This window comes from Gouania willdenowi, chromosome 17 (genome assembly GCF_900634775.1).
Source record: "Gouania willdenowi chromosome 17, fGouWil2.1, whole genome shotgun sequence".
In the NCBI taxonomy this organism is placed as follows: Eukaryota; Metazoa; Chordata; class Actinopteri; order Blenniiformes; family Gobiesocidae; genus Gouania; species Gouania willdenowi.
Genome location: NC_041060.1, coordinates 22259853 through 22287554, shown reverse-complemented (window position 1 = coordinate 22287554; position 27702 = coordinate 22259853). Strand labels below are relative to the sequence as shown.

Sequence of the window (27702 nt, the reverse complement as noted above, 5' to 3'; positions counted from 1 at the left end):
CAGTCCAATATCAGCCAGAATACAAATATCGGATTTTATCGGACTGCGTCTACAATCTCCGATATGTTTTTGTTGTATTTGTCTCCGCCCTCAGTTGTTCCCACCATGTAGTGACAGTAAAAAAAATAACTGAAGTAAACTTGAATTGTTGACTATTGTTCTCTGTTAGAGTAACATCACTTGATCAAGCCTTTTCTAACATTCCACACTACAAAATAAGTATTAAAAGTACGTATGAGTCATGCTGATATCGTATCGGATCGATATTTGCCATTTGCAATTTTCACCGCAAATGGCAAATAAATTGAACTTGAACTTGATATCGTATCGGCCAATACTCAAGGCTGCAATATGGGTATTGTATCGGAAGTGAAAAAGTTGTATCGGGACATCCCTAATAATAACAGTATGGAATTTTAAAAATGTTGCCAAGAGTTTTGATTATTTTATTTTTTTAGTTGGTGCACGTGTCTGTTTGAAGAGCCTTACAAATAAAGCTGTGTTGGATTATAAAAAAAAGTTCAAATCAGTAGCTGGCTGAGTGTGCGTGAAGTTGTGTCCAAATCTTTAAAAGATGTTTGATTTTGGTTCGCGCCTTCACGCCTCCCCTGGTGCCAGTGCGCACACGCAGTGCGCGCAGAGGACAAACCTGTCGTTTGTTCACAGTGACAGTGTGAGCTGCTGCTTTTGACCAAAAACAAAACAAAAAGGAACTTATACAAAGGGTTAAAAAAAAAAAGGTAAATCAGAGGAGGGTCTGGATGATTTTCTCCCTCTAGATGACACAGCATCTCACCAAAGGAAGAATCCTCCTTTCCCGTGGATCAGCTGTTGCTCGGTGAGTCCGCCCTGTGCGCCCTGTAGCATCCTCAGCATGGACAGCAGCAGTGTGCAGCTCATCTACAGAGACCAGGACCCCAACTTCACCCTTCAACCCGGATTATCCACTGACGCCTTCAACTTCACCCACAACGGAACCTGGGACGCAGAGCCCGAGCCCTTGTCGCCCATCATTCCCATCATCGTGGCGCTGTACTCGGTGGTGTTTGTGGTGGGTTTGGTGGGCAACGGTTTGGTGATGTATGTCATCATCAGGTGAGTGGATTGGTTTGGTAATCAAATATTGATCTGAAAAAGTTTTTTATTATTATTATTATTGCATGCAGCATGCCAAATATGTAGTGCGTGGGCCAAAACCGGCCACTTGGGGGTTAAAACCCGGCCCTGTGGGTAATTGTTGATCTATGGACACACAATAAGCTATATGTTTTCAATCTGTGGGTTGCAGGCTTTTGCCTTGTGAAACTAAAATATGATTAGTTAAAAGTAGATACATAAATAAAACAGCTTTTGTTTGAAGAGGATTTAATAATCCAACAGAATACTCCACTAAGTGTGGAGTGAAAGAATAATGCCATGTAGAGCCCTTTGAGGCACCGAAATAAGGCGATATATAAAAATGTTATTATTAATATTACTGAATTTTTGTGTTTTATAATATGAGAAGATTCACTTAACGTCAAGAAAATACAGTTTTTCTCTCTCCGGCATTGATTTTTTGGTTTTCCGTTTATGCAACATCTACCAATTTCCAATAACTTTGTTTGTACTGGTAAATAATTACAATCCCACCATCTAAGTCACTGGTTTTTAACTGGTCTGGCTCCAGGGCCCACAGTCACTCTTTAAAATTGAGTCGTGACCATGTTCCTCTCTTTTATTTACACTTATGGTTCAAATTGATTATTTCCAGACTCAAAATGGAAACTTTAGGGAGTTCAAGGCATACCTGTATAGAACATGTGTCCACACGTGTAGAAATGGTGTAGTGTCCACGACCCACCAGTAGAGAAACTCAGTGATTTGTTTTTGTTGCCTTCATAATAATAATGATTGGATTTGTATAGTGCTCTTTTCAAGACAACTCAAAGCGCATTACAGAAACTATTATTCATTCACAACAATCATACCGGTGATGGTAAGCTACAGTGTAGCCACAGCTGCCCTGGGGCATACTGACAGAAGCGTGGCTGCCATTTTGCGCCTACCAATTTGGGTAGAGTACCTTGCCCAAGTACACAACGACAATGACTTGGATAGAGCGGGATTTGAACCCCCAACCTAGGGCTGGGCGATTTTGCCTGATTGTTTAAAGAAAAATTTGAGTTTAGATTTGATTTTCTTTTTCAATGCACTTAAAAATGACTGCAAACATCAGATATATTGTCAAAAGTGCAACTTTTGACAATATATCTGTCATTCAACAGTTTCTGTCATTCAACAATTTCAAGCTTTAACTCAGGTTTAAGCAAAAGTACAACATTACAATTAAAAAAATGATAAACTATTCCCTTAGCATCTCAGAATAGTGTGAATTAAACATTAAACATGCCTGTGGCACACAAATAACCTACTCAAATAGTAAACAAATGTAAACAAAGAGGGGACTGGATCACATCACGCTACGGTAACCCACAAGGACGGAATGCAAAAAAAAAAAAATTCAATAAATAAAAACTTTTTTTTTTAAAAAAAACTGAAAAAAAAAAAAAAAATGTGTCTTCAAATGCAATAAATCGATTAAATCGATTTTTTTTGCCCAGCCCTACTCCAACCCTTCGGTTAATCGGCATCCCACTGTACCACTGAGCCTTGGTCGCCCCAAATTATAATATATTACCAATAATATAGGAAAACGTTTTCTTAAACATTAACATCATAGTTAAAACTCGTGTTCACAATCTGATACTTTCGTTGCCATTTGCATCACTGCAGGTCATCCATTGGTATGGTCGAATATGGACTCTCCCATTGATCAAAAGGTTCACCAAAGTTGTTGATAAAAAATGGTGAATGCAACCAAGCAGCTTTATAGCATTTCCTCTTACATTTCACAACTAAATATCAACTTCTTCCCACACATACAGTAACTACTAAAACTAAGTGATGAACTCCTTACTGTCCACTCAGTCATTGGTGATTTTATTCTCTTAAATATTTAGCTGTGTGTATATGATGAGCTGTTTTATAGTCTTCACTATTAGAAATTACATCTAGACATGTTGATATGTTCATCTTTAATTTCATTACATACAGTATGTCAGTCATTCTTTTTGGCATGTACAGTAAAATTAACAATTGTAGATATCTACAATTAAATCACCACATGTAAAAAAAACAATTATAACTAGTGAAAATGTATTTTCCCATTTCCAATATCAACAATTGCAGTGCTGATAGTTCAGCCATTGGTTATAACGGCTTGCCATATGCCATACACATGTTTAAGGGCTTTCCTATGTGTACCAGTAGAAGGCATTATTATTATTATTATTATTATTATTATCAACACTAAACTGAGGAAACAGGGTGTAAATCATCACCCTTCATCCGCAAACTTTATTTTTTTATTTTTTTTTTATTTCTATTACTTTATTAGATCCTGAAACACTATTTAATTACCACTGCTTATTGGTAAAATGAGTGAAAACATGTCCCGCCCTCAACCGCTCCACTTCCTCCCCCTGCCGCTGCAGTCTACCAGAAGCCACGCCTCTACTTTTCTGCACGCGCATTGCGGAACATAACAAGGTCGTATTGGCTCGCATTGATATAGGTCTATGGGTCAGGTAAGTTTGCTGTTGTGACGCGCGGCCCTGTTTCCGTGCACAGTTCCACATTCACTTTGATTGACAGTCTCAAAAACAGGAAGTCAAAGCCTAGTGGCTGGGTGCAGTTGGCGATCGTTTGCATTTGTATAGGGGTCTATAGGAGGAAGGAGGGACTTATAAACATTAATGTACAGTATATGAATGACCACAGTAGACCATAGTAAAAGACTAGTTAGGTATTTATTTTTCCCATTTCAAAAACATCATATCATACCTAAGAATTCTCAGAAATTCCAGATCTCAGCTTTAAGTTCACAATTTGGACTTTCCGTTGGAATTGTGTGATAGGAGAGCATTCCGTAAATTAAATTAACAATTTATTTTGTTGCCGTTTACATCCACAGATACACCAAAATGAAAACGGCCACAAACATCTACATCTTTAACCTGGCTGTGGCCGACGCTCTGGTCACCACCACCATGCCTTTCCAAAGCACCGACTACCTCCTCAGCTCGTGGCCGTTCGGCGAGGTGGCCTGCAAGGTCTTCATCTCCATCGACTACTACAACATGTTCACCAGCATCTTCACGCTGACCATGATGAGCGTCGATCGCTACGTCGCCGTGTGCCACCCGGTCAAGGCCTTAGACTTCCGTACCCCCGTCAAGGCTAAGATCATCAACGTTGTCATCTGGGTGCTTTCGTCGGCCGCCGGAATCCCTGCCATGATCCTCGGCAGCACCAATACCAATAACGGTACATTTGTACTTGTCTTTCCTCAAAAGCCACTCACCTTCTCTGATCAAGTCTCATTTGACCCATTTATCGAAGGGATCTACTTCAAAGTCCATTATATGAAGTCGATTTTAAGTACTTGACTGGAAGCAGCCACAACATGCAGAACAGGATGTTCAGTACTAGAAGTATGACTTCAAGGAATACATTAAATCCTATCTTACAAAGAAACTGTCAAAGTACGGTGAATACAGCTCCGACATGTCAGATAAAACCCTTCATTCACAACCAGAACTTTTACTTCATGCATTATAAAATGTCACCATCATTTCAAGTGGAGGAAGTGAGTCAGATTAGTTATTGCATGAATCACCAGAAAAAAATTGGAATCTTTTGTATTTTTATAATCCCAAGAATCCTTTCATCGAAACCTCTTCAAGTTATGAAGCTCAAAGCGACGGTTGCAGCATTTTCTATAAACTTTGAGTTTTGTTATTAGCACGTACTTGTTCAAATCTAGACTGAACATGAACAAATGCACAAGGGCAAACACTTTGTTTTACATGAAATGTCTTTTAATTAATATTGCTTTTAAAGAGTAAACACTCCCAGGCTTTAATTTCTGTAATTATTTTTTAATTTTGAGGATAGAAAAGTTCATCTGACAGGGCAGGCCATTATGTTGAATGAATAGGAGTCGGATACATATAGATAGATAGATAGATAGATAGATAGGTAGGTAGATAGATAGGTAGGTAGATAGATAGATAGATAGATAGATAGATAGATAGATAGATAGATAGATAGATAGATAGATACTTTCAGTATTCAGCAGCTACATAAATAATAAAAGGCAAGTTAGTATCAAAAACAAAAACAGGTCATTAACAACATAGTGGTGCAATGCAGTAAAGTATAGTGCATTTAAAGCGTTGTTTTTACAAATGTAGCCTAAAACATTTTAAATGTCCTTATTAGAAAATCTGTGCCTAACAAAACGCTTTATATTTGCACCATATTGTTTTTATTAACTTTTAAAAATGGGACTACTTTACCGTTTGAGAGCCTGTGCGCCGCCATGTTGTAATGACATCATTGATGACTCAAATCACCCCTTTTAGTCTTTTGAGTTCTATAGGAGGTGAAGCATTCAGGATCATTCAGCAGATTTTTCAGTCAAAATGTCAACTTGTGCTGCTTTGTGTTGCTCTAAAAATCAGTAAAAGTTAAAAAAGTCGACGTAAACCTCTTTTGTTTACCGAAATTTGATAAACAAGATCCGTGACCCAAACAAATCTGTGACCGCAGTGGGCGACAGTTCAACTCTGCTGTTTCATAGACGCCATGAAGAAGAGAAGAAGAGCTCCGTGAATGTAAATACAGGCAACCAGGATCCACTGCTGATCATTCATGCTGACCCAAGTTCAAAATGTCTGCTGTAAAGAACCGGTGTTCTTGTCAGAAATGGTTGAAGGTTTGGTTTAATGGTTTAAGTCCAGCTCCTCGCTTCAACAGGCAGTGAAACTCACCGAGTTGAATGTGTCGCTTCACTTCAAACGCGCATATGAATCAAATGGGGGCATTTTTTTAACATGCGAAACCTGCGTGACGTTTTTCGTGCCGCAGACCCGTCCAGTGCCACAGAAGACGCATTTGGTGTGAACACAGTATTATGGTCCATGCGGGCAACCTGGTGCCCATGGACACCATGTTGGTGACCTCTGGTCCAACACATGAGGCACTCTAGCCCAAACTGCCGAAAGTTCATGTGGCTTCTAATAGAAAGGTGTCATAATTCAACAAGCATCGTGGTTTGGTGTGTGAAGGTGATCACAGTATGTAAAAAATCATTCACAGATACCTGTATGTGTTTCTGCAAACAAACAGGAACTACTGAATGTGCTCTACAGTTCCCAGAACCTTACGCCTACTGGGACACCCTGATGAAGATCTGCGTCTTCATCTTCGCCTTCGTGGCTCCAGTCATCATTATCTCTGTCTGCTACACGCTGATGGTGATGAGGCTGAAGAGCGTGCGTCTGCTGTCGGGCTCCCGTGAGAAGGACAGGAACCTGCGGCGGATCACCCGGCTGGTGTTGGTGGTGGTGGCCGTCTTTGTGGTGTGCTGGACACCCATCCACATCTTCATCCTAGTTAAAGCCCTGTCCTCACACGTGTCCGAGACCACTGCTGTCATGGCCGCTTATTTCTTCTGTGTGGCGTTGGGCTACACCAACAGCAGCCTCAACCCCATCCTGTACGCGTTCCTCGACGAGAACTTCAAAAGGTGCTTCAGGGACTTTTGCTGCGGAGGAAAAAGTGAAGGTCAGGGTTTGAGTCGAGTAAGAAGCACGCTGAGGAATCACTCGTGTCAAACTGACGGACGTGGGGACGTGAGGCAGCCGAGACCTGTATGACTAGCCGTAGATTTGTCCTCTCTGCCCAATCAGAGCTGGGAGGACTCACAGGAGCTAGGTTTGACACAGATCACCACTGCTGTTTGAGCTAGAAGAGAGCAACAGTACCAAATGCTACAGCCAGCGTTGAACCTAAATCTGTGGCCCATGAGATTCTATAATCTACGTTTCTGTTACACTAAGACTCCCACTGTTCTGGTTTAAGAATCGGTGAAGTTTGGAAGTCTCTGAACCAGACTCTAGTCCTGTAGGTGGCAGTAATTCACCTGAACACTAACTTAATCAATCAGTAGAAGAAAAAGTTATGAACGTAAACGCAACAGTTGTGCTCAAAAGTTTCCCCTGTCCAAAATTACTCAACATTTACCCAGGACGTATTGGTGTTTCTTTCAATCATTACATTTCCTATATTGATGTCTTCATTTCACTCCTGTCTTTATTTAAAGAATAGATTTTGTATATAGTTGTAAACTTATGAGCACAACTGTAGCTGAAATCCCATCAAGACCACTTCACTATGTACCACAGCATTACTGGTTCCATTGATATGGGACGCCAATTGGAAAGTTGTTCATGCTAAATTAAACAGAAACTTTTTGTAGTATTTTGAAAATTTTTGAAAATATAATGTCAATGTTAAATCTAAATCTAATCGTTAAATCTAAATGTCACTCGTAAAACTAAATATTTAGCTAATATGCAAATTTACCAAAATGAGCTTTTATGTTGGTACTTTCGGTGAATTTGTATATTAGCTAAATATTTAGTTTCACCTGCTACATTTAGATTTAACATTCATAATTAACATTCATATTTGTATTTAACATTTAGATATAGATTTAACATTTAGATTTAAAATTTATCATTCAGATTTCACATTTATATTTAACATTCATATTTTTATTTAACATTTGGATTTAGATTTAACATTTAGATTGCGATTTATATTTCACATTTATATTTAACATTCATATTTATGTTTAACATTTAGATTTAGATTTAACATTTAAATTTAAAATTAATAAGTTAGAGTTCACATTTATATTTAACATTCATTTTTAGATTTAACATTGATGTTGTATTTTTACGAGAAAAGAAATATCCCACATTTCACAAATATTGCTGTAAATCTGGTCAAAAGTAACATGAAAAAATTCACACGTTTTTTTTTTTTTTTTTACTGTGGTTTGTGGCTAAATTTTGCAAAAAGTTGTTGTTTATTTTAGCATGCGCACCTGGGATCTGTTAGGACAACGCAAGGCTAGAAAACAGACCAGACATTTGAACAACAACATAAACAGGACACAGGTCTCACTCATACTGTTATACCTGAGAAAGAGATGTATTGTGATGTAGTCATGAACAACAATTGTGAGGTTGCTAATGGATTGGATCAGAAAGGGCCGCAGCACTCTCAAGCTTTACATTGCATCTGTGCATCAACACTTCAAACAGTGTCTAATGAGCAACAAACACCAGACTTGTGTGTTGAATCTTTTCAGATTCATTACTTTAGTGAGGAGAAGGGTGAATATCATCAGTGATGTGAGAAAGTTCATTTAATGGATGATTGGACTGGAAGCTGAAGGAGACAGCTGTGGTCCTAGACTTTTTCTTTTTTACGAGTTTATTTTAATGATACTGCAAACCCATAGGGAAACCACTGCAGGATATTACATCTCACAATCTGCATGGTGGTAACCACAATCTTATAGTCAATGTGAAGTGAGCTGAACGTTCACAATGGAAAACCATAAATGACCACATTGTGAAATATTTTCAATCATTCTTGTCAAAAGAACAGACTTTTTATTTGGATTTTTATTTGACTTACAACACACATTGTCAAAGTCATTAAGAAAATGTCAATTAAATTGACTCTAATGTACAGTATATATTTATGTATTTATTATATATTTATAATAATAACAATAATAGAAACTGTCCTGTTGCAATAATGATGTATTTTCCTCATTGTGGGACTAATAAAGGGTTATCTTATACTCTAGTAAACATGATAACTTGGGGTAAATACTCTCTTTAATCAAAGCAGTGGAGAAACCCTGAACTCTAACACTAGAAACATTTTCTCTGCATTAAACGACCATGTTTGTAAATGTATCTGTACATAACCTGTGCGTATACAGTGTTTGATTTTAATGGTGTACGTAAACGTGACAACCTTTTCAGACATTTATTCATATCGTCGTACTGAGTGGTATTAATCTATGCTGTTTCACCTTCTTTAATCAACTTCAATAAACTGAAATACTACTGTGGAGCAAACCATTGACGCGTACAGAAAATGTGTTCATGTCGTGTTTAATATGCACCTTATCCAAATGTAGACGTATTGCTTATAATATTTTCCCTTATTAGTATGATTCCTCCCTCTTTGCAGATGTACTACTAAAATGTCTCGTTAAATGAAAATGTAATACTTTCACAGGAAGGTGTGGAATCAAATTTCAGGAACAAGCTTTTTCATTACTGACAAAAAAAAAAAAAAAACTTTCTGAAATCAATCAAAAATATTTTTTATATATCAGTAGCTACACTGAAAACAATGTACGGTGCTTGCAAAACAAAACCCAAGCACCACATCACTGCCTCCGACTGTTAGAAGTATAGATGGCAGAAATAAACTCATTTAAAACAAAATATTGGGATTATTGTTTGTACAAATGGATCACTGTATTGTTTGAACAATGTAATTGTGTTGTAAAACATGGTATTATATTGTACAAACAATGTCCTTATACTGTATAAATGTGAAAACAGTTTATTGTACAATATAAGTACAGTATATTGTTTGTACAATATAATATCATGTTCGTACAATATAATGACATGTTTGTACAATATAATGTCAGGTTTGTACTAGGGCTGGGCGATTTTGCCAAAAAAAAATTTAAAAAAAATCTCAGATTTTTTAAAGAAAAATTTGAGTTTCGATTCGATTTTCGATTTGTTTTTTTTGTTTTTTTTCAATGCACTTAAAAATGACTGCATACATCAGATATATTGTCTAAAGAGCAACTTTATTGCTGTGATTGTCCTCAACAGTTAAAATGTATAGAACAATCCCAAAATAAAAAGTAAATGAGGCTCTGTCATTCAACAATTTCAAGCTTTAAACCAGGTTTAAGCAAAAGTGCAACAGCAACGTCACAGTAGCTTCAATGAAATATATAACGTTACAATTAAAAATATAATAAACTCTTCCCTTAGCATCTCAGCGTAGCGCGAATAAAAAATGATAAACATGCCTGCGGCATACATATAGCCTACTCAAAAGGTAAACACGCGTAAATAAAAAGGGGGCTGGATCACATCGCGCTACGGTAACCCACAAGGACGGAACACAAAAAAGTCTGAGAAAACTGGTGGGAGAAAAAAAATAAATCATTTTTTTTTTTTTTAAACTCGAATTTGCAAAATCTACAAATTCGATAAATCAATCTCTTTTTTTTTTTGCCCAGCCCTAGCTTTGTACAATTTAATATCATGTTTGTACAATAAAATTACATTGTTCGTAAAATAAACAATCATGGTTGTTAAATATAATATCATGTTTGTACAATATAATTATTTAGTTTGTACAATATAATGATCTAAAATATATTCTCCCTTGTGGCAGCTCTACGCTTCTGTAAATCCCTGTTTCACTAGGTAGAATATAAAGCTTATTCTAAATTTTACTGAAGCATTTCTGTAGATACTGTGATTTCTGCTGTTATTTTCACTGCAGGGCTGAGATTACATTGAGCAATAATGGAGAAATGCCAACATTCTCAACCTTTTCTTTCCTGCACAGCTGACATTTCCCAAAGGCCACAGACAAGGCAGCACTCTGATGTCTCTAATGATGCACAGACTACAGGAGTACTCTCAGCTTTAAGTGGCAAATTAAGTCAATCAGTTGCTCTGCATTAATGAAGCTGCGTGACATCATCACTGGACTCTCCTCCACTGCCTCTGAGTGTCTGTTTCTGTGTGTGCGTGTGAATGAGCAGGACATTTTACATGAAGAGGGCCTGATAATTGCCTCTCATCTCAAAAGAAGATTTCATCTCGATAAAAAAAAAAAAAAAAAAATCTCTAATCATTTGTTGCAGATCGGAAATTGGTTGACATTGGCAAAAGCAGGCATTTAATCTGTACTGGTTTGAGTCTGAAGCAGCGGTGTAATATATCCTACTCAGTGATTGAAATTGTACTCAAGTACAAGTAAGTCATACATAAAATACTCAAGTACAAGTAAAAATGTGCTAAATTAAATAGCACTCAAAGTAGAAGTTATTAGTTAATTTCCCCCCCAACATTTATTTTTGGTAATAAATCTTACAGATTTTTTTTAACAATGACATAGAACAAGCTGTTTTACATGAATTGTCTCAAATGTGACGAAAATGTTCAAAATATGTCGGCTATAAAACAGTGACCGGGTTTTTAATTTCAGCACACCCCATACACATGAAATATTAGTCTCAAGTCATATCAGGATGTAATCCATAATGTCTGTCTGTCTGTCTGTCTGTCTGTCTGTCTGTCTGTCTGTCTGTCTGTGGTCAGTGATGATGAATGACTGTCGTACAGACAAAGCCTCTGCAGGTTTAACACTGGGAGGCGGGTCATATTCAATTCTGAATCCTGATTGGTCCCCATCTTTGACGCCAGCCAATGGTTGCTTCTGCAGCAAGACCGTTACTTCCGGGGGAGAAGAAAAGCTTCACCGTTACTGTTTGTACTTTATAAACGCAGAAATATTGTTAAAAGACTGAAAAAATGAACCGAATATTCGGCCGAGGTAAACCCAAAGATCCTCCTCCGAACCTGTCGGACTGTATTGGGAATGTGAGTACTGTCAGGCGGAGCTTTTGTTCTTTTTGTGGCTCTATTATGAGATTTAGCAGAGCTAGCATGACGAGACAACATAAACAGAAGCCAGTGTTTGGACAATTCTCACCGTCTGCTGTAAAACACACACACATAACCACTGTTTATTGCCTGTTAACAAATTGGTTAACATATTGTTTGATTATAAATAAAAGTTAAAATCATGTTTTCCTAACGCAGCTCAACAATAACCATTGTTCAATGCCAATGTGGGTGATTAAAAAAATGTTACGCAATAAAGGGTCAGAGGTTTTCAAATGTGAAACAACAACAGGTTTATTAGTATTGTCCCTCCCAATCTACTTTGTTTACAGCCTGGTCATGTGTTTACATGCTTCCTGTTATTTCTGATCAGGTTATTATACCAGGTCATTACAGAAAAGGTCAAACGATGACAATATTACAAATATTAAGCTTCATTTGAATATATAGTCTTATTTTTCCCTGTATTTAATCCTATCTGAATTAACTTCCCATTTTAGGTACTTGTCACTTGTTTAGATAATGTTGAAAAAAATAACTCAAATAATATATCTACTAACAATTTGTGCACTGTAATCTATTTGTACACAGTCCTAACAATAAGATTTAACTACCACCTTTTTACCATGTTATGAAACATGTTAAGGTTTTGTTTATTCAATCAAATTTAATCTTGATTTGACTGTCAACTGCCAGTCTTCCTCAGAGGTGATTGCTTTGATGTATCCCTACGTGTTGTCTCAAAAGGAAAGTATCAAAGCATGTTCTAAAACAACCTTTGACAATACTTTGACTTTTTTCTAAAAAAAAAATTTAATTTAAAATAATGAATAAAGGATAATTAATAAATACAAAAGAGCACTTGCTGCACATCAACATCAAAACGAAAGAACCAATGCCTATTAATAATTGCTGGATAATAGATTAACCCAGGGGTGTCAAACATGTCGTATGCAGGCCAGAACCGCCCCGCCAGAGGCTCCAATTGGGCTAGTGTTGTATCGTTCGTGAACGATTCGTTCAAAATGAACTAATCTTTTATATGACTCGGGAGTAACGAGTCTTCTCAGGGAGCGATTCGTTCATTTTCATGCAGTACCTTCTCTCGCCACATGGCAGCAGCTGCATGAGCTCAGTCAGCAGCAGACAGGAAACAGAAATGATTCGTTCACCACTCACTCAGCTGGATCCATTCTCAGGTCCCAGTTCTTTAGTCACGTGACAGACAGGCTGTCTGTGAGCAGCAAGCACTGCAGTTCGTTCGGTTCGTTCACGATTCGTTCATACGGATCATGACGGATTGCTCTTTCGTTCATTCGTCACGTGACAGCTGTGGCTCAGACAGCTACGGGGCTGGGGGGCTGTTGACTGAGAGCTGAACAAGGAAATGATTGATGTCTGATATCTACAGTTTATTTGTCATGTGACACCCGATATAGATTATTTATTCACGAAATCATAATTATAGTGGTCTTCAGTCCTTGTTGTGTTATTGTATAGCCTATATAATGAATGTGTTTGTAAATAAATACTTTCGAAAATTATATCAACGTGTTAACTTTGTGTTATTTGCCACACAATAGTAAAATACCACAATACGTTATTCATTCATGAAATCATAACTAATCAGCGGTCTCCGGTTCTTTTAACCTTTTTTATTTGAATAATATAATTTTAATTACGTTAAACATCTAGGCTGCACTTAATAGCTCCGGTTACCCACTCTGCTTTTGCTCATGTTCAAAACTTTCTGCACACGTCTGTGTTCTGTGACATGTCCGGAGAAAAAGTCACAATTTCATGAGATTTTTTTATTTTTTATATAAGTCTACCTGCGCTATATTAATCTGTGTATTGCTCTGCTCGTCTGCTGCTGCAGTATCGCTGTCAGTCTGATAGCCTACATAACGGGTTTGCATCGGATGAGAAAAGGAGGTGGAAACGCACCACAAATTCTCACTAAATGTTAACTTTAGAGCCTCTGATCAGCAGCTCACATAGCCCAAATTTGCATACTGGTTTAAGAGCACTTGAGAGCATAATTAGTCGTACACACTTTCACACAGCGCAACAGGGGGTTCACTCGGTTATAGTCACGGCACATGCCGGTGTCGCATCCACTCCCACTGTGCGAAACTAATTCACGTCACAAGTTGGCGTAATTATTTATACATTTTTCTACTACCTGAGCTAAATGGGGTTTGGCATGAAATTGTGTGCAAAGTGGCAATTGTTTGACTCTAATGATATAGCTTTTTTCACCTCGTCACATTTTAATGTCGCACAGAGTGAACTACTAGGAGTGACGTGATTCTGGGCCACAAATTGAGCGCTACTGTCATTCAAGGCTCCATGATGGGCAGTTACCCATCCCCCCACCCATCACCTACATTTACATTAAGTGCCAGGTAAAATCAGAACACAAACAACAGGGGTCTGAGCAGGTCAGAAAAATGAGTGGAAGGAAAAGGAGTGACATTTGGAACCATTTCAGTGAGGTTTCAGCCACTAAATCCAAATGCAATATTTGCAAAAGGATTTTATCAACCCAAGGAGGAAGCACTTCAAATTTGAGAAGACACCTTAAAACGGCACATCCAACTGTGCAGTTAGCACAAGTGAGGGGGGAGAGTGACGATGGAGCCACTGCAGCAGCTGCAAATATCTCCACCAGTAGCACTTTATCTGGACCTCAAATCACTGCTGCTGCAACACTGGCTACAGCTTCTGCAATATCCAGTACACCAGCAGCACCCACCACCACCACCCAAACAGCAGTTAGACCACGGAGGCCACAACAAACACATATGGGCACTTACATTACAAGGCCAATGGATCCACTCAGGCAGAGCAAACTGGATGAAGCACTGGTTAAAATGATAGCTTCTGACTATCAACCATTCTCCATCGTTGAGGACAAAGGCTTCAAAGAATTCACAAAGACCCTGGACCCTTCATACACTCTGCCAAGCAGGAAAACACTTTCTCAAACTCTACTGCCAAAGATGTATGGAAAGATAAGAGCTGAGTTGTTGGAGAAAATCAAGAATGCTCCTGCTGTATGCCTCACAACTGACTGCTGGACATCTGTAACAACCACAAGCTACATGTCTGTGACCTGCCACTATGTACAGGATTTTGCAATGACATCCCATCTCCTGGACTGTTTTGTCTTGACAGACAGACACACTTCTGCTCACCTGGCAAGTGAGTTGAAGAGAGTTGCAGATGAATGGGGTGTCAGTGACAAAGTTGTAGCTTGTGTCACAGACAATGCCAGCAACATTGTGGCAGCCCTGAGAGACCACCTGCACTGGGACCACATACCATGCTTTGCTCATGTTTTAAATCTTGTTGTGAGAGCTGCACTTAGAGAGGTTCAGGGTACAGTTCATAAAATAAAAGCTGTGGTGGAATACTTCCACAGAAGCACAGTTGCTTCAGACAAGCTGAAGGCCACACAGCAACAGATGGGCCAGGAGCAGCTGCGCTTGAAGCAGGATGTGGTTACAAGGTGGAATTCCACATTTTATATGGTGAAAAGGTTCATTGATGTCAAGGATCCAGTCATCTCCACCCTGGCACTTATCAATGCACCCCTATCCACACTGTCCACAGAGGAATGGGAAATTGCTCAGGAAACAGCGGACATCCTCAAACCTTTTGAGGAGGTCACCGTTGAAGTGAGCGCTGAGAGGTATGTAGTTAAAGTAATTCATTTATATTAAACTAACTCACTTTTAATAAGCACAAACTTCATATTTAAAAATATATATATAGTTAGTGATGGATTTTAACTGTATCCTTACTGTTAACAAAGACACATGACATTGATCTGTGATAGTACACTGTTATAACTGCTTTTGAGAACAAAATATGAATAATTGAACTCTGTCTGTAGGTTTGTGACTGCCTCCAAAGTGATTCTGATGGCAAGAGGTCTTCAGAGGATTGTTGCTCGCCATCAAAGAAGCCCGTCAGTCCATGAACCTATTAAAAAACTGGTGGACAGCCTGATGTCTGAAATGCAGAAGAGGTTCAGCAAGGTGGAGCACATTGAGAAGCTTGCTGATGCAACTTGTTTGGACCCAAGGTTCAAAAAGCAAGCTTTTGTTAACAGCAAGGCTGCAGAGGACACTGTGAAGAGAATCACAGCTGCTGCAGCACACAACCACCCCAGTCACAGTGAGGAGGAGGAGTCTCAAAATCCCTCTGTGGCTGCCAGCACAGGGGCCATGTTTTGGGAAGACTTCGATGAGAGGGTTGCAAGCACCAGGGCTTCCACTTCCTCAGATTCTGCCACATCGAGCACCTCAACTGCTGCCATGATGGAGATGCGGGCCTACTTGGCAGAGCCACTCCTATCCCGCTCATCAGATCCTCTGGCATGGTGGAGGATGTGCTCGCCCGTATTCAAAACTCTGTGTGAGGTGATGAAAACTAGACTGTGCATTGTGGCCACATCTGTGCCCTCTGAGAGAGTTTTCTCAAAGACTGGGCAGATAATCACAGACAGACGGAACAGGCTCAGCCCCTCCAAGGTCCGCCAGCTTGTGTTTCTAAATGCCAACTTGCCTTAAAGCTGGCCTTTAATATACATGTGTCACTTTTAATTGTGCAATATTGTTGGTTTGGTTTGGTTTGGTTTTTATTTAATTTTATTCTTATTTAACTTTTTCTATTTAACTTTATTTATGTCTCTTAGATGTGTATAGTGTTGTGTATGTAATATACATGTGTCACTTTTAATTGTGCAATATTGTTGGTTTGGTTTGGTTTTTATTTAATTTTATTCTTATTTAACTTTTTCTATTTAACTTTATGTCTCTTACTCTTAGATGTGTATGTTGTGTATATAATACACATGTGTCACTTTTAATTGTGCAATATTGTTGGTTTGGTTTTTATTTAATTTTATTCTTTAACTTTTTCTATTTAACTTTATTTTTGTCTCTTAGATGTGTGTAGTGTTGTGTATATAATGTAAAGTGTGTTTTATATATAAGTCTCTTTAAAAATAAATATTTTCGAAAATTATATCAGCATATTTATTGTGTTATACTCTGCCACAAAATAATCAAACATAACAATGATAACAACAAACACAATAAAAATAACAATAATAGTAATAATAATAATGTCACTTTTTGGACACAATAAATGCACCATGTAAACATAGGCAACTCATCAACTATTATTTTTTGTTTTAATTGTATCATTAATTGTCAAAATTAGTTTTACATTCGCTGTCCTCTCCCCAGCTGTCATGTGATCGACTGCTCAGCCGAAAGGGTCTCTGTCTGCTCAGGCTGTGGAGCAGAGCAGTACTTGTTCTCGTTCATCCAACTCGTTCATTTGTCACGAGTCTGACTCGCGGGCTGACCGGGTCTTTCTCGTTCATCGTTCACAGCTCAGTACTTCGTTCTCGTTCGTCCAACTGGTTCCTTTGTCACATGACTCGCGGGCTGACCGGGTCTTTCTCGTTCATCGTTCATCGGTTCACAGCTCTGGCTCAGGCTGAGCTCTGCGCCAGCAGCATTACTTCTCTCTGATTGGTCTGTTTTCACTGTCACGTGACAGTTACCCAGACTGCCGTGCTGTTAAACAATGATAACAGAGAGGATACAGGACACAAGTTACATTATTGTGGTGTGTGTTAGCTTTCCTGGGTTTTCAAATGGCTTGAATAGCTTATGGCATTTTGTGTGTTATACTTTGTCACCTGAAGCAAACCATCTTGTCTACAGTATTTATAGTTGGAGAAAACACGTCGGCGGTATGAGTTCTGCATTGTGCAGGCTTCAGCGCCATCTGCTGTACAAATGAACGAAATGATTCGTTCGGGACTCGTTCAATTTAATGTTCGAGAGTTAAAGAATCGAATCAGAGGAAAGAACCGGTTTTCCCATCACTAAATTGGGCCCGCCAGATATGAGCAAGTAATAAAACTAACTGTTGTGTCTTTAGTTGTTAATCTTCTTTTGCTTGGTTAAATAAACAAAAGCAGAAAACCTCTGGTCTGTAAGTTCTATTGAAGTTACTTTATTAAATTTCTAGGTTTTTTCCAATTTGTGTAAAAGAATAGTTTGATAAATGTCAATATCTTAATAACAAATCAAAACATTTTGCTCTGTAAACAAAGACATACATTTGGAGTTCTGTTTATGCATAGATCATTTTTTTTACGGGTTTGGCCCACTGAAGATTATATGGCACGGCTGTATGTGGCCCTTGAGGTCAAATAACAATTGACTTCCCTGGAATAACCAATTCCTTAATTCAAGACAAATGCGATTGACATACTTTTCTATTTATTTAATTTTACCTTTATTTGACAATAAAAATATTGGTGAAGAATCCCAATATTACTTCACAAAGCACCAGCGGTCTGCCAACCACACTTTGAAAAACCTGCCAATGTATGTCTGAACCGTCTTTTGACCATTATAGGTAGATGGGAGAGCGGAGTCCATCGACAAGAAGATCGGCAGGCTTGATGCTGAGCTCCTCAAGTACAAAGATCAGATGAAAAAGATGAGAGATGGACCCTCTAAGGTAGGCGGCAGCACTGTGCTATGTTAGCTATGTGTGTTAGCTATGTGTGTTAGCTATGTGCTCTGTTAGCTATGTCTCATGTTACTTATGTGTGTTAGCTATGTGCTATGTGCTTTGTTAGCTATGTCCCATGTTAGCTATGTGTGTTAGCTATGTGCTCTGTGAGCTATGTCTCATGTTACTTATGTGTGTTAGCTATGTGCTATGTGCTTTGTTAGCTATGTCTCATGTTAGCTATGTGTGTTAGCTATGTCCCATGTTTGTTATGTGTGTTAACTATGTTCCATGTTAGCTCTGTGTGTTAGCTATGTCCCATAATAGCTATGTACTATGTTAGCTATGTGCTATGTTAGCTATGTTCCATGTTAGATATGTGCTATGTTAGCTATGTCCCATGTTAGCTATGTGTGTTAGCTATGTCCCATGTTAGCTATGTACTATGTATGTCAGCTATGTCCCATATTAGCTATGTGTGTTAGTTATGTGCTATGTTAGCTACGTCTCATATTAGCTATGTGTGTTAGCTATGTCCCATGTTAGCTTTGTGTTTTAGTCATGTGCTATGTTAGCTATGTGTGTTAGCTATGTGCTCTGTTAGCTATGTGCTATGTTTGCTATGGGCTATGTTAGCTATGGGCTATGTTAGCTATGAGTGTTAGCACTGCTATGTTTGCTATGTGCTGTGTTAGCTATGTGCTGTGTTAGCTATGTGTGTTAGCACTGCTATGTTTGCTATGTGCTGTGTTAGCTATGTGCTATGTTAGCTATGTGTGTTAGCACTGCTATGTTTGCTATGTGCTATGTGTGTATTCGACACAACAAGACGACAAGTACAGCTGAGTTTTTCTACATTTGTTGTATTTTAAATCCAGAACATGGTGAAGCAGAAGGCCTTAAGAGTCCTGAAGCAGAAGAGGATGTGAGTCCTGCTCATTTATCATTTATCAACACTAATGACTGTTTAAGTGAATTTAATGATGTTTTACAATAAGGGAGGGGTTATGGTTTACACTGTGCAACATTTTGGAATAAAACAAAGTGAGCAGGTTAGATTCAGTGATTTATTTATTTATTTAATTTTTTTTATGAAACTGGTGTCCATTTTAAGTAATGACTGTCTGTTGTACGGTCTACATTTTAGGACATCCTCAGGTCTCAGAATGAGGTATCAGGTTTCAGGAAAACCTCTGTCAGACCAAACGGAGTCATATCTCAGCTTAACCTTTGTCATATGAAACGGCGTCACTTGTCAAATCAAACGCTGGCCTAAGGCTTCAAAATAAGTCATCAGACTCAACAACCTCAGGCCCAGCAAGATTATTATTATTTTTCTTATTGAATTATATGTTAAGGTTTCATTTATTTAGACAACTGTTGTCTGAATAAATGAAAAAATGATTATTGCTGGAAGTATTTCACAGAAGTCAAGGAAACTTCAAAGGAAGCATCGAAGGCGATCAGCAGAACTCCTCTGATGAGGATATGTGCTGGCAGTTAACATTCGAAACATGTCAGGAGATCAAGAAGGATTTCCTGAGGAACAGTTGTCTGATTAAATGAAACCTTAACGTAATATAGCCCTTAGGACGTAAAGCACGACATGACGTATTTTGAAGAAACTAGAAATATACATGATGTCCTCAATATGTGCTGCTTTGCATACGAGAGTAAGTTGAAAGCTGTTATGTTCTATATATTTTTAAAGGTTAAGATATATCATTCAATTTAATTATGTATTTATTCATCAAACAATACGTTGATATATCTATATTAAGCCAAGCTAGCTCGACCTGGTATGGTAAGTTGTTTTACGGCCTGAGGCCATTGAGTCTGATGACTTTTATTTTGAAGCCCGAGGTCATGTCATACCTCACTTTGAGACCTGAGGATGTTCTAAAATGTGCACCGTACTGCTGAGCACAATCAGGTAACAGTCACCAGTTCTACTGAGGCATACCATCATGTTCTATGGGAATAAAGTGTGTCTCAGAATGAGTGGAATGTTCCTCTGTAACAAAGCTGTGGAGGTTTGGCTCTCTCTCTCTCTCTCTCTCTCTCTCTGATGGGATCTCAGCTGTAATCATGTGAGATGAACACTCCTACGTTATTGACACACAGAGAAAAGGCTTTTCTCCTCTTTTCTAATTCCTAGTCTACCCAAATACGTCTAGAATATTTGCAGTATTTCTACTCATTGAGCAGAACCAGTGTCACCAGTGCTTCCTTTGTTCCCATTGTGTCCTCAGGTATGAAGGTCAGAGAGAGCAGCTAGCTCAGCAGTCTTTTAACATGGAGCAGGCTAACTACACCATCCAGACGCTGAAGGACACCAAGACCACCGTAAGAGACGCACAGCACGTGATTCCACAGGAGGATGAACTTTTTGTTGTCTGGGCTTCCTGCTCACTTTCAGGCACACACAGATCTGTTCATGTGTGTTTGACTGAATAAACTCCTCTTCCTGTTCTCAGGTGGATGCCATGAAGATCGGAGCCAAAGAGATGAAGAGGGCTTACAAGGACGTCAAAATCGATCAGATTGATGTATGTTATCTGTGTTCACACAAAACACTGTAATCGTTTACACTTTACAGTATTTGTTACTGATTTCTAACCTGATGATATTGTTACAAAATGAAAATGTGCGACAGCATGAGTTCATCCAATCATTGGCTTTGGATTGATCTGATATCCAGCCTGCAGGATCAAAGCAGCAGAGGATGATTTCCACTTTGAATACAGGCACTTCTTTTGGTTTAATGTGTACTATAGAGGTCAGAGAAACTTTGTTCCAACCATTGTGTGAATGGAGTTTGGAGTGAGTCAGCGTTCTCTTCCGCGTACTTTAATCAACAAAAAAAAATTAAATTTAGAATATGTTTTTCTCCCTGCTTAATAACTTTTTAGTGTTATGGTTTGATGTGCCGTGAGCACTAGAGTTGGGAAGGCAGGGCGTTGCAAATCGAGACCACCAATGTCAACACCAATGACAATTCCATATGTTTTTGCTGGAAAGTGTTAATTCAGTTCAATTCAACTTTATTTGTATAGCGCAATTTACAACAAAGTCATCTCAATGTGCTTATCAAAATATAAAATTCATAATAAGAAAGAAAAAACCCAACAAGATCTACATGAACAAGCATTTAGCCATCTAACAAAATCAAGATCGTAAAATACCATTAAAGAAACATAAACAATTATTTAATATAGCCTCCATACTCTCCCAACAAGATATATCGCATGACACGGCAGCACATTTGTTGTTTGTGTTGGAAACAGAAACACGGAGAAAGTGACAACAACAACAACTCGGAACAGCCTCAGTGAGGCTCATCCACAAAATTCACTGTAGAATGTACCAACATTTTCTGACTTTACCTTTTCTGAAGTTCTGGTAGCTCAGGTGTTGGTCTCCCATCTTTTAAAAGCTGTGGTTTTTCCTCAAAAGAAAATTTCTCTATCGTCTCTCATCGTGACTATAGTGTTATCCCGCCCGCTAGCTAGAGAACGTAGCAGCAGCAGCCACATTGTATCAATTCACTAATGCACTGTGAACTTACGTATAGCATTTAGCATAGTACGGATACGTCCAAAGGCAGCATAGAGAGCTGACTTTTTACGTAAATGGTTTTCATCTTGGGAAACAAACTGCGTATGCGCAAACATGCTATGGAAACAGAGGCAGAGCAGCAATGTGCTTTTGGGAGAGGGTGTGGCCTCCTCCTGCCTTTCAGCGGAGTGAGACTTGTGCAGTGTCTCTGCTATACCAGGAAATAGCGATGTTTAGTCATTTGGGCTTTGAAAAGCACAAAATGCTGACACTTTCAAATGTATAGGTACTGTAGGAAATTGAAAAACAAGTAATTTATAATTATATTATAATTAAAACAAATAATCAAAATATCAATTCACCCTTGGGTAGGCACTGCCTACCTTGCCTACCCTGACTGCACGTCACTGCTCGTGACCATGTTATATTCTGAGCAGCCTTACCTAAGATGAGGAATAATTGCGATGCCGTCCTCTGAAGTGTATTGTTTGTTGTGTACAGGATTTACAGGACCAGCTGGAGGACATGATGGAAGACGCTAACGAGGTCCAGGAAGCTTTGAGCCGCAGCTACGGCACTCCAGAGGTCGACGACGATGATCTTCAAGCAGGTAATTTATTTAACCTGTGTTTTATCCTGTGTGCGTTTAGGGGCGGATTCACTAAAGGTTTACGGGTATTAAAATGTGTGCAAACGTCACTCCGTGCACTAATAAGGGGTACGAATCCCAGGGAGTCAGGACTGCGCGTCTTCTCCTCGTCACAATGCGCCTATAATCCATTTAGCGCATTTCCCTCTGGTGAATATTTAAAGTAGGCGGATCTCATAAGGGAAGCAAAAAAATGGGAGGAGGACATGCAAATAAATTAATGGAGTGGGCGCATAAAAACTGCAACTGTTTGCAGTGATTGTTTTAGCACCGGAAAATAGTACGACTGACAAACAGGTGCAAACACACACGCAAAGATCAGCTGCAGTAAATGTCTAGGACAAGAACATAATTTAAATAAAAAAATAGTCAATATTAACAGCTACTGAATGCTGTGCACGGAGATCCATGGATGTCGTTCCGGATGCACCGCTCCAATGACCTGTCTTTTTCTCCATGTTTTGACCGTAAAACTCTCACGTCGCGTTGATGGCAGGAGGATCAGGCCAGAATCAGCTGAGCAGCTCCGCAATTTATGCAGTGATGGCACATTGTTGTTCACAAATGAGAGTGTGCTTGACAAGCGTTGCTCTGCAGCTCAGGCCTGCTGGATGATGGTCAGTAGATCATCTTCAAATGGTGCTGATGGACTGATCGACAGACTCTGTTGCTGCAATATCTCAGATCAATGGCATCAACAGATCAATAGGACGGTTTCTGTCCAAATCTGCCTGTTTTTCATGGACTGATGTTTTTCACTTCATTCTTTTCCTGATTTCTTCTGTTTGCCCCAAAATCTCTGCTAAAGTGACTTCCCAGCACATTTCTGGTGTTTTCATGGACTGAAAGCTCCAGTGAAATAATGGTGGATGTTACACAAAAAACTGAATCCGGCCTAAATTGGATGTCTCGCAGAGTGAGGTGATGTCACGGGGAATACCGTGAACAAACTAGAACAAAAATGGTGTCAAGTGAATCACTTTACTCTTTGTCTGAAAAATAAAAAAGAAATCATGTTAAGTCATGTATAATTAATTCAGCACTTTGATTCCAGTTGATTAAATATAATTGATTTTCTGTAAATATTTAAATGTTTATAGGACCAAATATTAATCATCATGGTAACTAAATATTTAAGATATTAAAATCATTTTAATAATTAGTTTGTCGAATAGTATGTTAATAGATATAAATTTGTATCTATAATTTTGGTCATTTAATTTTTAGATTACATTGCCACAAATAAATTAGTAATATGTGGAAGTGCTTTTACTGCTTTCTGCTCAATACAGGTGGTAGAAAGCAAAAGGTGGTAATGTAAAACGTTCACTGACTGAGGGCCTTTAGAAGATTACATCACTTTTTCTAATACAGGGGTGTTTGATGACTAAATAACACTATACGTCAGTCATGTTTGCATACAAACATTAAAACTGCTTCTGCCCTACCGACATTTTCAGCTTTACACAAAGTTATATTAATGCGGTGTCGCACAGGATTAATGGCAAATGAACAATTTTCTTCCAATTCCTTGTTATGTTAAATAAAAATCGACAAGGAAACGTTAGGATTCATTAATCATAAAGTTTAATATTACAATTAATTGTGAAAATGGGTATTTGTGACAAAAACTGCATCAAACACAAATAAATTGTGTTAATAACGGCTAATCGTGTACTTGCTGCTTTCAGAACTGGATGCTTTGGGTGATGAGCTGCTGCTGGACGATGACAGCTCCTACCTGGACGAGGCCTCGTCTGCTCCATCGATTCCAGAAGGAATCCCCAGTGACAGCAAGACCAACAAGGTACCAGTGACAGTGAGCAGCAGCAGCAGCGCTTTGAGCAAATACCAGCTTTGTTTTTCAACGTGGGGCGCTTGAAATGTCTAGTACGATAATTGATTAAAAAAACAACTGTTTTCTATACTTTCACTTCGTCAAATATAAATCTAATTAAAGCTGCAAGCAGCGTTGAACGGGCCCTCGCAGCTACACACATGTCGGGATGTGGCGCACGTTGAGGTGTGTTGCATGTCTGGGTGTGACAGAAATGTTCAAGTGTTGAATGTAGCTGACCTTTTACCAATAGGTGGCGCTATGACTATGAATGACGGTTGGGTTAAACCATAACTAATATTTTTGGCAAACTCTTAATAACTACCATAAGCCATCCTCATATGCTGTGAAAAAAAACCTGGTGAGAACCCTGTTGTGGTAGTGTGGTAGAAAGAAATAGCAGTACTTATCCAGTTTAGGGAAATCCTCAGTGTACTGAAGAACTATTACTTCAGTACACTGCAGTGATGATGGTAAATGGTAAATGGACTTGATTCATATAGTGCTTTATAACCACACTGAAGCAGTCCCAAAGCGCTTTACATATCAGCTCATTCACCCAATCACTCTCACATTCACACACCAATGGGACAGAACTGCCATGCAAGGTGCTAATCGACCACTGGGAGCAACTTAGGGTTCAGTGCCTTGCCCAAGGACACTTCGACACATAGTCAGGTACTGGGATCGAACACCCAACCTCTCGATCAGAAGACGACCCTCTCCCACTTGAGCCATGGTCGATGTCAGAATTCTGCAGCATTTTGTAGAAGTTTTTATGAGTTTTTGAACGTGTTTAGGCCATCAAAAATGCAATTCTTTCCTCTATAAGAAAAATAATAATAAAAACAAGGTGCATTACGATAGGGTTGTGCTCGGGCCCTAATTAATAATAATGAAACAGGGTCCTCATGGTCATGAAAATTCTGGAAAAGTTATGGAATTTGAGAAAAAAATTCCCAGTCTTGAAAAGTCATGGAGTAATTTACCTGTTTTGGAAATATAGCCTATTTTATTTTAATGTTTAAAATCCAACCTTTACTATTACTATTAATAAATGTGTCTGCAAATTGAAATTGTAATCTTATAATTGCCTAATTAAACATGGTAGCACTTAGTTAGTTGTTGTTTAATACATTCAATAGGTGATGCATCATTATTTAAAAAATATTGCAAAATGGGTGTTTTTTGCACTTTAATGGTCTTGAATAGATGTTAGCGGTTCAAAACTAAGTGGTGGATTTTTGGTCAAATTTTTTGGGAAAAGTTTTGAACAATAATTGTGAAAAAAGTGTGGCAACCCTGTTTAAAATAAAATCTGAACTGGCACAACTTGTCACTAATCCTGGCTGCTCTGTATTTGTGATGCAGTATAACAAACAATTCATTCTGGGAAAGAAATGTGTTTAGGGGGGGCCAAATGTCCTAGATATCAAAATGGGGCCACGACGATCCACTTTATAACAAAGATCACTAACTGGAAGATCAGTATTGCTATACTTTTTAAGAAACGATCTATAAAGTTGACCTTACAGATGTGCGTCTCCTGTTGTTTTCAGGATGGCGTGCTGGTGGATGAGTTTGGCTTGCCGCAGATTCCCGCCACCTAAACGAGCAACGCGTGAACACCACTGCACTCCAACATGAAAACACTTTTTCTACATAGAGTAACGTTTGTACGTGGCAGAACCTGCTTTGACCTGATAACAGTGGGATTTTAAAGCTGTCCTGAGGTTGAGTTTTTTATTGTTACTACTACCACCGTGCCGCCATGTGGCCTTGTAACCTCCTCTCCACCTTTATCGCATTTCAAACACTCATGTTACCCGTCTTAATTTATTCCTTGTTTGTGGTGGTTCTGTGCAGTGTCTTCTTCAATCTGATCAGAACATCTACATTACTGCTGAACGCTATCAAAATAAACCAGTTTTATTTTTCCCTCTATAAATATTGTCATTTCTGTTGTATTTTTTTTTTATAATCTATCAATATAACTATAACGATGTCCCGATACAAGTTTTTCATTTCCAATATGATTCCGATATTCCAGCCTTGCGTATTGGCCGATACCAATCCGATGATTATCGGATTGGTATCGGCCAATCAGCATGAATCATACATTTAGAAAAAAAAAATGTATTTTTTCGGACCGATATCGGATCGGTACACCCCTATATATAACACAGTAGTGAAAATCATTCAAATTCTGTTTATTTATACCGGCCCTCAGGTGCTTTAAAGGAAATGATGAATTGTAATGATTTTGCTAATTAATATTGCAGTAGGTGTTATTATGACAAAAATGCCAAAAACATATACCAACCCATCCCTGGACAAGGATGCACTATAGATGATCAATCTAAAGCTGAATAATACAACTTTGATACTAAATAATGTCATAAATGTCTTTTTGAATCAGTTATATCACATGTAATGTCTCTTTATAAGTGTGCATTGGCATTTTGACGTTATTCCAAAGAAGACCAGGAACATTATGTTGGATGGATTTTGACATTTTACTCAGCAGAAAAAGAGAAATAGGACTTTGATAAGGTTTAATATGGTCGATACATGCACATGCCTTCCAGCTGAACAAGGAAGACACCTTAAAACGGGTAAGTCTACGCTACCATGGGAACCATCAGATGCCTTTGATCTCTTAAATCCAGTTGGAGACGTTATGTGAATGTTGCACTTCCTTGAGTAATCACTACATCACAGTTTAAAGTGATTTTTATTGCATATGCAGCTTTTAAGTCACCTCTCAGTCCTACTAATAATAGTTGCTTAGAGAGATGAACTAAAACCTGAGGCCATAAAAAACATCTTTTCCAACAAGCTGCACAGACCCACCCTGAACTCACCCCTTCTTATTACTGTTGCTCTCCTTTCTCTTTATTTCACTGTGAATAAAACCGTTTCTAATGCTTTCTATTCTCTATTTTACTCATCAAACAAACAGCAGGCTACCTAAAGATTATTTTAAATACTGTGGGTACGTGTTCACTGTTACACTAAGTTGTTTATTGCACCCAATAAAAAACACTTAATTAAAAAAAAAAAAAAACTGACTAATTAAACTGCTAATACAATTATTATAAATTATTTGTATTACAATGCCAATAACTGCATTATTAGCATGATATCAAGATTTCTGTTTATTATTAGCATTGATAATAATTGGCAAAATAAATGCCTTTTTTTCCAACATTCATTTGACCTTCCTTACGGTGAATATTGTGTACATGTTTTTTTTTTCAAACATACATTTTTTTGTTGTGTAATTTATTAAGTGACTATAAATCACATTTTACTTCTCCAACACAAATTTAATGTCAGATTATATTATATTTGTAAACATTTGCTATAAAGTAAATGGTGAATTGGTGTAGCTCCATATTTTAACATTAGGGAGTTTATTATTTGTGTGTTTTATGCTTATTTGCACTCAAATTTAACTAAAT

General features: G+C 38.3%; 3 protein-coding genes and 1 long non-coding RNA gene across 4 annotated transcripts; 3 read left to right on the top strand and 1 right to left on the bottom strand.

Annotated features, from left to right (window-relative positions):
• Positions 1–654: 654 nt before the first annotated feature.
• On the top strand, positions 655–7311 carry oprk1 (opioid receptor, kappa 1). Its single transcript, XM_028472632.1, has 3 exons — positions 655–1095; positions 4016–4368; positions 6235–7311. The coding sequence occupies exons 1-3, from the start codon at positions 875–877 to the stop codon at positions 6762–6764; spliced, it is 1104 nt and encodes a 367-aa protein (XP_028328433.1). The 5' UTR covers positions 655–874; the 3' UTR covers positions 6765–7311.
• Positions 7312–11445: 4134 nt separating this feature from the next.
• chmp5a (charged multivesicular body protein 5a) lies at positions 11446–26186 on the top strand. The gene is made up of 8 exons (XM_028473159.1): positions 11446–11621; positions 18096–18200; positions 19073–19119; positions 20447–20540; positions 20672–20743; positions 22254–22362; positions 24093–24208; positions 25798–26186. Exons 1-8 carry the CDS (start codon positions 11553–11555, stop codon positions 25846–25848), a joined length of 663 nt encoding a protein of 220 aa, XP_028328960.1. The 5' UTR covers positions 11446–11552; the 3' UTR covers positions 25849–26186.
• LOC114479471 (zinc finger BED domain-containing protein 4-like) lies at positions 12222–16604 on the top strand. Its single transcript, XM_028473158.1, has 2 exons — positions 12222–15342; positions 15547–16604. The coding sequence occupies exons 1-2, from the start codon at positions 14099–14101 to the stop codon at positions 16223–16225; spliced, it is 1923 nt and encodes a 640-aa protein (XP_028328959.1). The 5' UTR covers positions 12222–14098; the 3' UTR covers positions 16226–16604.
• Positions 16850–17555, bottom strand: LOC114479473 (uncharacterized). The gene is made up of 2 exons (XR_003675996.1): positions 17368–17555; positions 16850–17242 (listed from the first exon to the last, which is right to left on the bottom strand). It is a non-coding gene; the product is annotated as an uncharacterized LOC114479473 (long non-coding RNA).
• Positions 26187–27702: the final 1516 nt, after the last annotated feature.

Excerpts from the sequence above, each read along its gene's own strand:
- oprk1 (XM_028472632.1), top strand. The coding sequence starts at position 875 with ATGGACAGCAGCAGTGTGCAGCTCATCTACAGAGACCAGGACCCCAAC. Across the intron at positions 1,096-4,015 it reads GTGATGTATGTCATCATCAG|ATACACCAAAATGAAAACGG; the intron begins GTGAGTGGATTG and ends TTACATCCACAG. Across the intron at positions 4,369-6,234 it reads CAGCACCAATACCAATAACG|GAACTACTGAATGTGCTCTA; the intron begins GTACATTTGTAC and ends GCAAACAAACAG.
- chmp5a (XM_028473159.1), top strand. The coding sequence starts at position 11,553 with ATGAACCGAATATTCGGCCGAGGTAAACCCAAAGATCCTCCTCCGAAC. Across the intron at positions 11,622-18,095 it reads TGTCGGACTGTATTGGGAAT|GTAGATGGGAGAGCGGAGTC; the intron begins GTGAGTACTGTC and ends TGACCATTATAG. Across the intron at positions 18,201-19,072 it reads TGAGAGATGGACCCTCTAAG|AACATGGTGAAGCAGAAGGC; the intron begins GTAGGCGGCAGC and ends TTTTAAATCCAG.
- LOC114479471 (XM_028473158.1), top strand. The coding sequence starts at position 14,099 with ATGAGTGGAAGGAAAAGGAGTGACATTTGGAACCATTTCAGTGAGGTT. Across the intron at positions 15,343-15,546 it reads GTTGAAGTGAGCGCTGAGAG|GTTTGTGACTGCCTCCAAAG; the intron begins GTATGTAGTTAA and ends CTCTGTCTGTAG.